At 41.9% G+C, this 12,852-nt stretch overlaps 1 protein-coding gene across 2 annotated transcripts in view; it reads right to left on the bottom strand.

Moving 5' to 3' along the window:
• asz1 (ankyrin repeat, SAM and basic leucine zipper domain containing 1) overlaps positions 1-9,314 on the bottom strand; it is a 35,062-nt gene extending 25,748 nt beyond the window's left edge. Inside the window, exons 1-5 of one of the 2 annotated variants that reach the window (XM_024380057.2) lie at positions 9,208-9,314; positions 8,955-9,084; positions 8,364-8,466; positions 4,302-4,424; positions 2,503-2,614 (exon numbers count right to left, since the gene is read on the bottom strand). In XM_024380057.2, the coding sequence (XP_024235825.1) occupies positions 2,503-2,614; positions 4,302-4,424; positions 8,364-8,466; positions 8,955-9,084; positions 9,208-9,284 (545 nt within the window). In that variant the 5' untranslated portion in view covers positions 9,285-9,314. The remainder of the gene's footprint in view (positions 1-2,502; positions 2,615-4,301; positions 4,425-8,363; positions 8,467-8,954; positions 9,085-9,207) is intronic. The other variant, XM_024380058.2, reaches the window with a different exon arrangement.
• Between the last annotated feature and the right edge of the window lie 3,538 nt (positions 9,315-12,852).

The following is a 12,852-nucleotide window of genomic DNA, read 5'->3' as shown; positions in this document are numbered from 1 at the left end:
AGTCTAAATATTCTTGTTACATTGCACAACCTTCAATATTATGTCATAATTACGTAAAATTCTGGCAAATTAGTTCGCAATGAGCCAGGCAGCCCAAACTGTTGCATATACACTGACTCTGCGTACAATGAACGCAAGAGAAATGACCATTTCACCTGGTTAATATTGCCTGCTAAAATGGATTAGTAGTTATAACTAGTGATTATGATTGATTGTTTTTTATAAGTTAAGTTTAATGCTAGCTAGCAATTTACCTTGGCTTCTACTACATTCGCGTAACAGGCAGGCTCCTCGTGGAGTGCAATGGTTAGAGCGTTGGACTAGTTAACTGTACATTTGCAAGATTGGATCCCCCGAGCTGACAAGGTGAAAATCTGTCGTTCTGACCCTGAACAAGGCAGTTAACCCAACACTTTTTGGTTTCAGGTATAACCCATTTGTTTCCAGAGAGGTTTTTTACATTTTTTAAAATTTAACTAGGCCGTCATTGAAAATAAGAATGTGTTCTTAACTGACTTGCCTAGTTAAATAAAAGGTCAAAAAAATAAAATAAAAATCGGCGCCCAAAAATATCGATTTCCGATTGTTATGAAAACTTGAAATCGGCCCTAATTAATCGCCCATTCCGATTAATCGGGCGACCTCTAATACTCAGTGTATGTAATATTGTGTATGCAAAAGGATCTCACTTTGCTGCACCATCCAATGATTCAGGTTATTGTAGACCACGGTTCCCAAACTAATTTTATATGGCCTTCCTAAGTTCTGAGCAAAATATATAAATATATTTAAAAAATTATATACATATATTAAAAAATATATTATTAGTATTTTGGACATCTGTTCAAAAGTATTCCCACGCATTATATATAAATGCAAGCAAGATTTGAAAAGGTTGTGTTTTAGTCCAATATTATATATGTTTTGGCTTCTTGCAGTCAATTTGCAGTCTACAAATGATCTGAAATTATGTTCCGGCCCCCTGACCATCCACTCAAGAAAAAAAATGATGTAGTTGATGATCCCTGCTGTAGGTTGAGAGAGTGGACCCCACATCTTGCTCCTGAACAAACACACCATCTTTAAAGGTTCATTTGTTTATGATGCTGAGGGAAAGAAATGCATCTGGTGTGAATTGCTGGTCAAATACTCAGAGGTTAAGGCCATAGCTCTCTACCCACAAGAACCCCTGATCCTCTTTCTTCTCCTCCTGTTGTTGTAACTCTGTTCTTCCCCCCTTTCTTCTCGTCCACATCCCTTCTGTCTCTCGTTACCGTTCTTCAAATATTTTGTCTGGAGAGGAAACAATCAATTTCCTACCGCCTGCTCTCGCTCGCTTTCAGGACGGTGTGTGTGTGTAGGAGGGATGGGGTGGTGTGTGGCACGGGCAACGGCATAAGACAAGGGTGGCGGAGAGTTTGTGAGGGCAATGGAGGTGGAGGGGAGAAGGCTAAGTTCGGGGCTTTCTCCTTGACTTGCCATGAGAAATGTCCAGCGATAATGACAACGTGTAAGTGGTTCCAGAATCCTCCCTCCCTCCCTGCCTGCTCTCCCTCCCTGCCTGCCCCCCTCCCTCCCTCCTGCCTCCCCCCTCCCTCCCTCCCTCCGTGTCTGGGCAGCATCAGGCAGTACAGTGTGTTTAGGTGGTGTGGAGGAGGGCTTCTCTTACTCTTGTTTAGTCCTTCTCCCCCCCTGCTCTGTAAGTGTTTATTGTCTGTCTGAAGGGGATCTGGGTATGTGTGCATGCAAATGCCATAACAGGGCATTCCACACAAAAGATAAATGCAGACCAACACACACTGTACTGAAACAAACACACACTGTACTCCAAGTGGTATAGTGGTGAACAGGGACACTGGACAGCACAGGAGAATGTCACAAGGTGGTCAAAGCCAGGGTCAAGACATGGTGCCAGGCAACAGGAAACACTGCTTCAGTCCTGGTACATTCCATCACAGTAAATCATGTCTAAATTAATAAAACAGTGGGTGAATGGGAACTCTAACCCTTAATGAATGTAATAACATGTTGCTGTTCACGTCTATTATGCGATGCCAACATAACAGTGTGGTCCTGTGGCTAAAAGGAAATACATACTGTAGTAGTTTTCACAAGCTTGGCCATCAGAGGCTATATTATATTGTTACATTTTTTATTTAACCTTTTTAACTAGGCAAGTCAGTTAAGAAAAAAAATCTTATTTACAATGACGGCCTACCCTGGCCAAACCCAGACGACGCTGGGCCAATTGTGCACTGCCCCTATGGGGCTCTCAATCACGGCCGGATGTGATACAGCCTGAATTCGAACCATGGACTGTTGTGATGCCTCTTGCACTGAGATGCAGTGCCTTAGACCGCTGCGCCACTCTGGAGCCCATATCAGTCCCTGTGCTGCAGAGTATAAAATGTACCATGTCTTATGATGAAATGACATGAAAATCCACACAGAGATACTCAAAACATGACAGACAAAGACAGGCACATACACCGTCTCTCTCACCTGGTGAATGTGTTGGGATCAGCGTTTCTGGACAAGAGCAGCTCCACACACTGGACGATCTTGTCCTCACTGGCAGAAGCTGTGCATGCAGCCATCAGTACAGTGTACTGGTCTATGTAACACACAAAGAGCATTAGTACTGGGGCAGAATATGCAGTCCATGCATAATCTCATGACTATCATTTAACTAGACACAATTCAATGCCAACAAAACCAATGTCAATGGATAAAACATCACATTAGACATTCAATCAATAGTCATTACAATAATAAGAAACCAGACATCACACCAGACAGTGCAGGATGAGGCAGCATAATAAATATCATTTTGAAATTGGCCCTGTGAACGTTGATGTGATCGATATCCTTTTATCTTAACTCGGGATCTGTGGTGTCGACTTCAGTGGCATTGTCTTGACATCTCAAACTTGGAACACGAGAATGATGGCAATCTGCTGAATTCCTGCTTCGGCATGGACTGACTGTGTGCGTGTGTGGAGTGTACGTGTCTGTGAGTATGTTTTAGGTGGGAGCAATCATTGAGGGCAGTTGCAACCAGACTGACGGTTTGCGTCTGCAGTGGACCGGGGAAAATAAATACAAGTCTGGGGTTGGCCTAGTGCTATGACGACAGCACCACGCTCTGTGTACCAGCTTTATCAATCACTCCTGCATTCCTCCCCCTCTCTTTCTCTCTCTCTTGGAGAAACACAAAATAGGAAGTGACCGCCGCTCTCCCGTTTAATTGTTTCCTTTCAAAGCCTCTGGCAACAGACGCCGCCACGGTGTGTGTAAACACAGACACACACCAGTATTGTACACAACCATCCCTGTCGTATGTACTGACTGGAATAACATACACACAGACCAAGACACCTGTAACATCCAAATGTGGTAGCACTGTCCCCAGTCTATCCATGACTTAAAGTCTCCCTTTCCAAGATCACCAATACAACAGATGCATTCAATTTCTCCACGAGAGATAGAGAGAAAGACAAGAGGAATGAAACAGTCGAAGCTGTAAACTGAAAACACCCGCGGATTAGCAGCATGTTTTTCGACGGTTCCTCTTTAACGTCATAGATATTAAGTAATGGCAGATGAACTATGTAGCGAGGCTTCTAATTCGCTCTCCAGTCTTTGGCCGGGGCACGTGTGGAAATTGAAAGAAGGTGTGAGAAGTGGAGGGGGGGGGGTCACTCTGTATCACTGTGTGTGCATTGGAGTGCATGTGTGTGCTTCGAGTGCAGTGTGTGTGTGTGTGTGCGCATCATCAAGGAAAGCTGAAGTGGCACGTCAGAGGACGGGAAGATTAAGTCTGACCAAGCAAGGCTTGTGTCGTTCGATATCACAGAATTCATTCGTTTCCTTGTCCATTGTGGGTGTTCTGTTTCAGTATCCCGCCATCTGTCCTAGTTCTGACAGGCTGATGTAGTCAGCGGGAGCATTCTCTTTATTGCTCTCAGTCTCTACAGAGGTGGGTAGAGCAGATAGTCTCTTCTACAAGCAGAGACTTGCATAAACTGGAAGATGTGAAAGAGTCTGGCAGCAATGAGTCAAATTCTAGATCACACACCTGTCTATGAAACCCTGAAAATCCATGAAGTGCCAAAAATAACTCCCTGGTCGAATGATTCAACATTTAGGTCTATTAACTTTTGTTAGAATAAGGCTGTACTTTTGTTCAACTACAATGCAACACATCACACCTGTACTGCACCAGGATGTTGTCAACATCTGAGTGCTGGTGAGGGCATAGTATTGAATACAGCTAACATAATATGGCACGTCTTTCTTACCTCTGCTGAAGTTAGCGCTGGCCCCTCTGTCCAGCAGCAGCTTGGCGATGTCATAGTGAGCCATGTGCACAGCACACATCAGCGGTGTCCACTCAAACCCCAGCCTTGTCTCCACATCCAGGCCTAACAAGGCAGGGATTAGAAAGGTTAAACCAGTCCATACAGAGTTACAGCACTTCGCTATCTTACTAGGTACAAAGACCACAGATGGGTAAAATGTATATAGTATGTATAAGCTGGAAGTAGAGGCCTAAGTGTTGTTGTCCATTAGTTTACTCCAATTAGAGAAGGGTGGTAGGGTTAGGGGAAAATAATAAAGGATTTTTTTAAAGTTTTTTTTTAAATACATACGGGGAATTGGAAATGACACAGACAATTACATTGATGGAAGCTACAATCTATCTGCAATATTAAAGCTGAAAATATGAACATTTTATATATATATATATATATATATATATATTATATATACACACACACACACAAACAATCGTTCAAAAGTTTGGGTCCCTTAGAAATAAAAAGCACATTTTTGTCCATTTAAAATAACACCAAATTGATAAGAAATACAGTGTAGACATTGTTAATGTTGTAAATGACTATTGTAGCTGGAAACGGCTGATTTTTTAAATGGAATATCTACAGAGGTCCATTATCAGCAACCACCACTCATGTGTTTCAGTGGCACGTTGTGTTAGCTACTCGAAATGTATAATTTAAAAAGGCTAATTGATCATTAGAAAACACTTTTGCAATTATATTAGCACAGCTGAAAACTGTTGTTGTTCTAATTAAAGAAGCAATAAAACCATGCCTTCTTTAGACTTTTATTTTACCTTTATTTAACCAGGTAGGCCAGTTGAGAACAAGTTCTCATTTACAACTGCGACCTGGCCAAGATAAAGCACAGCAGTGTGACAAAAAACAACAGAGTTACACATGGGATAAACAAATGTACAGTCAATAACACAATAGAAAAATATACGTACAGTGTGTGCAAATGTAGTAAGATTAGGGAGTTAAGGCAATAAATAGGCCATAGTGGTCGAAATATTTACAATTTAGCATTAACACTGGAGTGATACATGTGCAGATGATAATGTGCAAGTAGAGATACCAGGGTGCAAAACAGCAAGATTATATATACATATATGACACAGATATAAATATAAAAACAATACGGGGATGAGGTAGTTGGATGTGCTATTTACAGATGCGCTGTGTACAGGTACAGTGATCCGTAAGCTGCACTGTCAGTTGATGCTTGAAGTTAGTGAAGGAGATATGACTCCAGCTTCAGTGATTTTTGCAATTCGTTCCAGTCATTGGCTGCAGAGAACTGGAAGGAAAGGCGGCCAACGAGGTGTTGGCTTTGGGGATGACCAGTGAAATATACCTGCTGGAGCGCGTGCTACAGGTGGGTGTTACTATGGTGACCAGTGAGCTGAGATAAGGCGGAGCTTTACCTAGCAAAGACTTATAGATGACCTGGAGCCAGTGGGTTTGGCGGCGAATATGTCAGGAGGACCAGCCAACGAGAGCATACAGGTCGCAATGGTGGGTAGTATATTGGGCTTTGTGACAAAACGGATGGCACTGTGATAGCAAATTGGATGCAGTCTGAGTAGTGTTGGAGGCTATTTTGTAAATGACATCGCCGAAGTCAAGGATCAGTAGAATAGTCAGTTTTAAGAGGGTAAGTTTGGCAGCATGAGTGAAGGAGGCTTTGTTGTGAAATAGGAAGCCATTTCTAGATGTAATTTTGGATTGGAGATGCATATTGTGAGTCTGGAAGGAGAGTTTACAGTCTAACCAGACACCTAAGTATTTGTAGTTGTCCACATATTCTAAGTCAGAACCGTCCAGAGTAGTGATGCTACGCAGGCGGGCGGGTGCGGGCAGCAATCGGCATGCATTTAGTTTTACTAGCATTTAAGCGCAGTTGGAGGCCACGGAAGGAGTGTTGTATGACATTGAAGCTCGTTTGGAGGTTTGTTAACACAGTGTCCAAAGAAGGGCCAGATGTATACAGAATGGTGTCGTCTGCGTAGAGATGGATCAGAGAATCACAAGCAGCAAGAGCGACATCATTGATATATACAGAGAAAAGAGTCGGCCCGAGTATTGAACCCTGTGGCACCCACGTAGACTGCCATAGGTCCGGACAACAGGCCCTCCAATTTGACACACTGAACTCGATCTGAGAAGTAGTTGGTGAACCAGGCGAGGCAGTCATTTGAGAAACAAAGGCTATTGAGACTGCCGATAAGAATGCAGTGATTGACAGAGTCGAAAGCCTTGGCCATGGGTCTAGTGTCTCGCCCAATGAAGAGGGGGATGACCGCGGCAGCTTTCCAATCTTTAGGGATCTCAGGCGATACGAAAGAGGTTGAACAGGCTAGTAATAGGGAATGCAACCATTTTGGCTGATAACTTTAGAAAGAGAGTTTTGTTTAGCCCAGATGATTTGTAGGGATCCAGATTTTGCAGCTCTTTCAGAACATCAGCTATCTTGATTTGGGGAAGTTACTGCGGGGGGTGCAGAGCTGTTGGCCGGGTTGGGGTAGCCAGGTGGAAAGCATGGCAAGCCGTAGAAAAATGCTTATTGAAATTCTCGATTATCGTGGATTTATCGGTGGTGACAGTGCTTCCTAGCCTCAGTGCAGTGGGCAGCTGGGAGGAAGTGCTCTTATTCTCCATGGACTTTACAGTGTCCCAAAACTTTTTGAAATTAGCGGTACAGGATGCAAATTTCTGTTTGAAAAAGCTAGCCTTAGCTTTCCTAACTGACTGTGTATATTGGTTCCTGACTTCCCTGAAAAGCTACATATCGTGGGGGCTACTCAATGCAGTACACCACAGGATGTTTTTGTGCTGGTCAAGGGCAGTCAAGTCTGGAGTGAACCAATGGCTATATCTGTTCTTAGTTCTACATTTTTTCAATGGGGCATGCTTATTTAAGATGGTGAGGAATGCACTTTTAAAGAACAACCAGGCATCCTCTACGGACGGGATGAGGTCAATATCCTTCCAGGATACCCCGGCCAGGTCAATTAGAAAGGCTTGCTCGCTGAAGACTATTTGAGTATCTGGAGAATCAGCATTTGTGGGTTCGATTACAGGTTCAAAATGGCCAGAAACAAAGTACTTTCTTCTGAAACTCATCAGTCCATTCTTGTTCTGAGAAATGAAGCCGATTCCATGCAAGAAATTGCCAAGAAACTCAAGACCTCATAAAACGCTGTGTACTACTCCCTTCTACTGTACTACTCCCTTCTAACCAGAATAGAGAGTGGGAGACCCCGGTGCACAACTGAGCAAGGGGACAAGTACATTAGAGTGTCTAGTTTGAGAAACAGGCGCCTCACAAGTCCTCAACTGGTAGCTTCATTAAATGGTACCTGCAAAACACCAACAGCGAAGAGGCGACTCCGGGATGCTGGCCTTCTAGGCAGAGTTGCAAAGAAAAAGCCATATCTCAGACTGGCCAATAAAAATAAAAGATGTAGATGGGAAAAAGAACACAGACACTGGACAGAAGAACTCTGCATCGAAGGCCAGCATCCAATCCAGCATCATTGGAACACAGGAGTGATGGTTGCTGATAAATGTAGATATTAAATAAAAAATCTGCTGTTTCCAGCTACAATAGTCAATTACAACATTAACAATGTCTACACTGTATTCCTGATCAATTTGATGTTATTTTAAAATGTTCCAAAAATGTGATTTTCTATCAAAAACAAGGACATTTCTAAGTGACCCCCAACTCTTGAACGGTAGTATACACACAATTTTTTTTAGGGGTTAGACCAGCTTTAATAGGACTAACAGATTGTAGCTTCCATCAATGTAATTGATATAAAAAAATAACTCAGATCAGTACCAAAGGTTGCAAACACTGTCATTTACAGAACATTGCCTGAACAAGAGGGCTAAAACCAAAGATTATAATATTCAGTAAAAGACTGACTGTATAACTGATGCTTCAATTTCAAAATTGTAACAGATCATAATGGCAATTTCCTAATGTAGAATTGACTGTTCATTATCAAAACCTGCCATTGTCCAACAGCTGCTGGACCAGCTGGACATCTTTGGTGTTGATGGCTCTTTTCAAAGTGGAGACCTTATCCTCTGCTTCTGGGACCCCTGCATCTGTGCTCTGTTAGTTTCAAGTTTTAATGTCACATGCACAAGTACAGTGAAATGCCTTTCTGTTAGAAATGAATTACACAATGCTGGTACATTAAATGATGAGTACTTCACTGTGTGTTGTATTTTAAAAGTGATTGTTGTCTGGTTGGTAGCTAGGTCATGAAGCTAGCCTGGCCAAACTACTAGACAAGACAGACCGTCTGGGATAGTTGTCGCCACCTGCTGGATTGGATTTACCATCTTCCTCTCACACGGTTACATGCACGCAATAGCTAGCTAGCTAGATTTTTTTAAAGTATCGTAACTAAACAATAAAAATACTTGTCTTGGATCATAATCAAACGAGATAACCTGACAAGTTACTGCGCATTCAACAGAGCTGGCAAATACCTAGCCAATTCATCTTAAACATTAACTATAGCTATCTAGCTGGCATTAGCATTTTAGCTGGCTCGAGCGAAATTATTGGAGAAACAAATAGGAAATATGTGTCACCTCAATTAAGGGGACCTTTATCGACTTTGAAAATCCAATGTCCCACTCGTCGTTGCTCCCATCGCTTTCGTCTCCTGCAGGGAAGGCATATTCCACCTTGTTGGACATGATGACCTCGAGTATGGATCTTCTGTAAAAAGGGGAACACTCTTTTCACCGCACTTCGATACCGAAGTTACTTTTTCGTAACAGGTTAGGAGACTGAGATTAGGGTTAGGAAAAGAGTTAGGGTTTGCGAAAATGATATTCTAACCTGGTACGAAAATCACTTCGTATCGAAGTAACGTGAAGAGTGTGTTCTGTATAAAGCTTCGAGACGCACGTGACCATGGAGGGCGCTCCATGAGGTCACCCGGGTGACCATGTCAGATTCAGGTCAAGTTTGCGCATCCAGGTCTACATCGTTCATATGCTATATACATCAGTGGTCTAGACCATAATCCAAAAGTATTTTAAGAACAGGAATTGTGGGTGTTGTAAAAACGTTTCAGAGTTCTACCCAGTGGAAAACTGATGGACCAAAGGGGCAACCTATTTGACTTTGAAGCTGCCATACCAGTTGTTGTAAGAATGTGCATGTTCTGTTCGTTGCAGCTATGCCAGCCTGCATGATTGTCAACCCAATCACTTCAAAAAGTAGGATTCCTGTGCAGTTCGAGATATAAGAGAGGAAGCCATATACAAGGTCAGTGCCAGTACCACATATTCAATGTGCAAGGATACTGAAGCCTGATCTCAGGAGCTTACATTCTCAGGAGCTTACATTCTATTTCGAAAAGATAGCTATTCTCTGAAGCAAGTGTGGACACTAGGCTGAGGAGTAAATTTCACACATCCCCATGAGCTACATAGGCAGGGATTACGAGAAAGTGACTGGTAAGCAGGGTAATTTTAGGGTAAAGTTGTGGTTGTGTGCATGGTGGTGTGTGTGTATGTAAGCAGCCGCATAGGGCCCCAGGCCCCCAAAATGTTTATATATTACATTTTTAGGAACTCAGTTAGGGTTTTAATTTACTTGTTATGTCAGTCACTGACAGTCACTCAATTAGCCATGTCAGCATTTTTTTTTTTTAGATTGATAAATTAGTCTAGCCAGATATCTAAACTTGGCTGACTACCGACCAGTCACGCAGGGCATGTGCCCAGGGGCCCTGACCTCAAGGGGGCCCCCATTGATTTTGTTAGTCAATCTCACTCAAGTATCATTAATTTCAGGAAATTAGCTGTAAAACTACAAAATGTTCTCTTCACTCCATGACATAATGTGTAGAATTGCACGTTTTTTTTTACTTTAACACTTTTATTTTATTTTAATCTCTGTCGTCAGGGGGGCCACTAAAATGTATTGTTTCTGAGGTGAGGGGCCCCACAAGTGTGTGTGTGTGTGTGTGTGTAACAGTATAACTTAACTTAGACCGTCCCCTCGCCCATACCCGGGTGCGAACCAGGGACCCTCTGCACACATCAACAACAGTCACCCACGAAGCATCGTTACCCATCGCTCCACAAAAGCCACGGCCCTTGCAGAGCAAGGGGAAGTACTACTTCAAGGTCTCAGAGCAGGTGACGTCACTGATTGAAACGCTATTTAGTGCACACCGCTAACTAAGCTAGCCGTTTCACATCCGTTACATGTGCAAGAGTGTCTATTACTATAACCTTTTAACACTTGCAGAAATTCATTTGCATTTTAATTACACTGAACAAAAATATAAATGCAAAATGTATGCACAAAAAGCTTGTCTCGCAAAAACGTTGTGCAAAAAATGTGTTTACATCCTTGTTAGTAAGCATTTCTCCTTTGCCAAGATAATCCCTCCACCTGGCAAGTGTGGCATATCAAAAAGATGATTAAACATGATCATTACACATGTGCACCTTGTGCTGGAGACAATAAAAGGCCACTCTAAAATATGCAGTTTTCTCACACAAAAAAATGCCATAGATGACTGAAGTTTTGAGGGAGTGTGAAATTGGCATGCTGACTGCAGGAATGTCAACTAGAGCTGTTTCTAGATAATTGAATGTTAATTTCTCTACCATAAGCCTCTTCAACGTTATTTTGGAGAATTTTGCAGTCCTTCTCTATGCAAAGGAGATGTGTCGTGCTAAATTAGGCTTATGGTCTTGCATGAGGTCTTCTCTGTTGCTAATACTGTTTTCTGATCCACGCCCCTACTTTTTCTTTAAGGTATCTGTGACAAACAGATGCATATCTGTATTCCCAGTCATGTGAAATTCATAGATTAGGTCCTCATTTATTTATTTCAATTGACTCATTTCCTTATGTGAGTTGTAACACAGTAAAATCTTTAAAATTGTTGCATGTTGTGTTTATATTTCTGTTAAGTGTATATAGTATCAAACATGTTTTGACACGCAATCTAAGTAGGGTGAGTCTAAACATCTCAGCATTGGTTTGGAGTTAATTGAGCCCCACAGTAGGTGCGTTGTAATACAATTCGTTTTTCCACCATTCATTTTTCCCAAATGAGATTTTAGAAACACTTAAAATTAAGTATGTGTTTGGTGTAGACTTACCTTAGCGTGACATTTTGATAACTGTGTAATTTCTCTCTCAGACAAGGTGAGTTTGATCAATATATTTACTCTCAAAATTGTTTACTCTCAAAATTGTTAAATGCTAATTTGCAACAGAGAAGACCTCATGCGAGACTACAAATTCCTGCAGGAAGCTTCTGCACGTCATCTGACCCTGTCAGGTACCCTCTGTGCCCAATCAATGAGGAATCCAAGTGCTGTATTAAAATGAATTGAATTAAATGTGATGAACTTCTTCAGTCCCCTTTCTCTCTGTCTTAGCTACCCACTGACTACACCTTAGCTAGCTAGTTAGCAGAGCAGTAGATACCAAACTATATGTTTTTACTTAGCCTGTATAATTGTTTGTACAGTATGTTGACTTTGGTCTCTATTTCAGACCTTATGGCATTTTTTGAAGGATGAGCTTGAGCATTAAAAGGTGGAAAGACTACTATAAGTCTGGCCATGTGGAGAAGTGCAGCTATGATGAAGGGCAACATACCGGTTTGGTCAGGGCCAGCATGAGGGATAAAGTTTATCCTGTGTTGGTGAGTGTAGCTATTAAGAAAAGTTTGAGCATCTTAGCAATACAGTGTGGATACCAGACTTAGATGAGTGATAACTCCGTTCTAGAATGTTGTCATTGATGAGAATGAATCAAAAAATCTATTAACATATTTATTGTTGAGACATCCAGAGACAAATCTTCAAATTTACTTTTTAGGAGTGGTCTGTCATAGAGCAGTAGTTCCCAACCTTTTTCGGCTACAGTATCACCAATTGAATTTTTTCTCTGCCCGGAGTACCCTTAAAGTACGCCCACATGTGCATTTTACCATTAGGCCTATGGTCTCATGAGTCTTCTCAAGTACCCCCTGTGGGTAGGCCAAGAACCTTCAGGGGTCCTAGTACCTCAGGTTGGGAACTACTGTCACAAAGCTATATGCATTCACAGTCTTAATTTGTATGATCCTTCCCATTGTAATTGATAAGTCAAGTGATAAAATCCAAAGTGATCAATTAAAAGTTTATGGAAAAACTGCACTAGTCCTCATATGAAAAGTATAGGAAAGTACTGATCCCATTATTTATCTTGTGTATTTCTGTATGGTTGTTGTTTTTAGTGTTGTCTGACACAGATACTGTATACAGGTCGCTGCAGTATGTTAAAACCACATTAGTTGCAACTCCCAGGAGTAGCTTGAAGGAGTGCATCGAACGGTACACTGAGTAGGTTTACTTCTGCAGATCCATCTAACTTGGAGTAGCAACTTCTACGTCAGTACAGTCAATGACCATCCAGTTGACGCATCAAACCTTAAAGTCAGACAGGAAAGTGATGTTCAACAGAGAC

The sequence above is a fragment of the Oncorhynchus tshawytscha genome, linkage group LG19, assembly GCF_018296145.1.
Source record: "Oncorhynchus tshawytscha isolate Ot180627B linkage group LG19, Otsh_v2.0, whole genome shotgun sequence".
NCBI lineage: Eukaryota > Metazoa > Chordata > Actinopteri > Salmoniformes > Salmonidae > Oncorhynchus > Oncorhynchus tshawytscha.
Note: the sequence above shows the minus strand (reverse complement) of the source record. Positions and strands in the feature narration are given on the sequence as shown.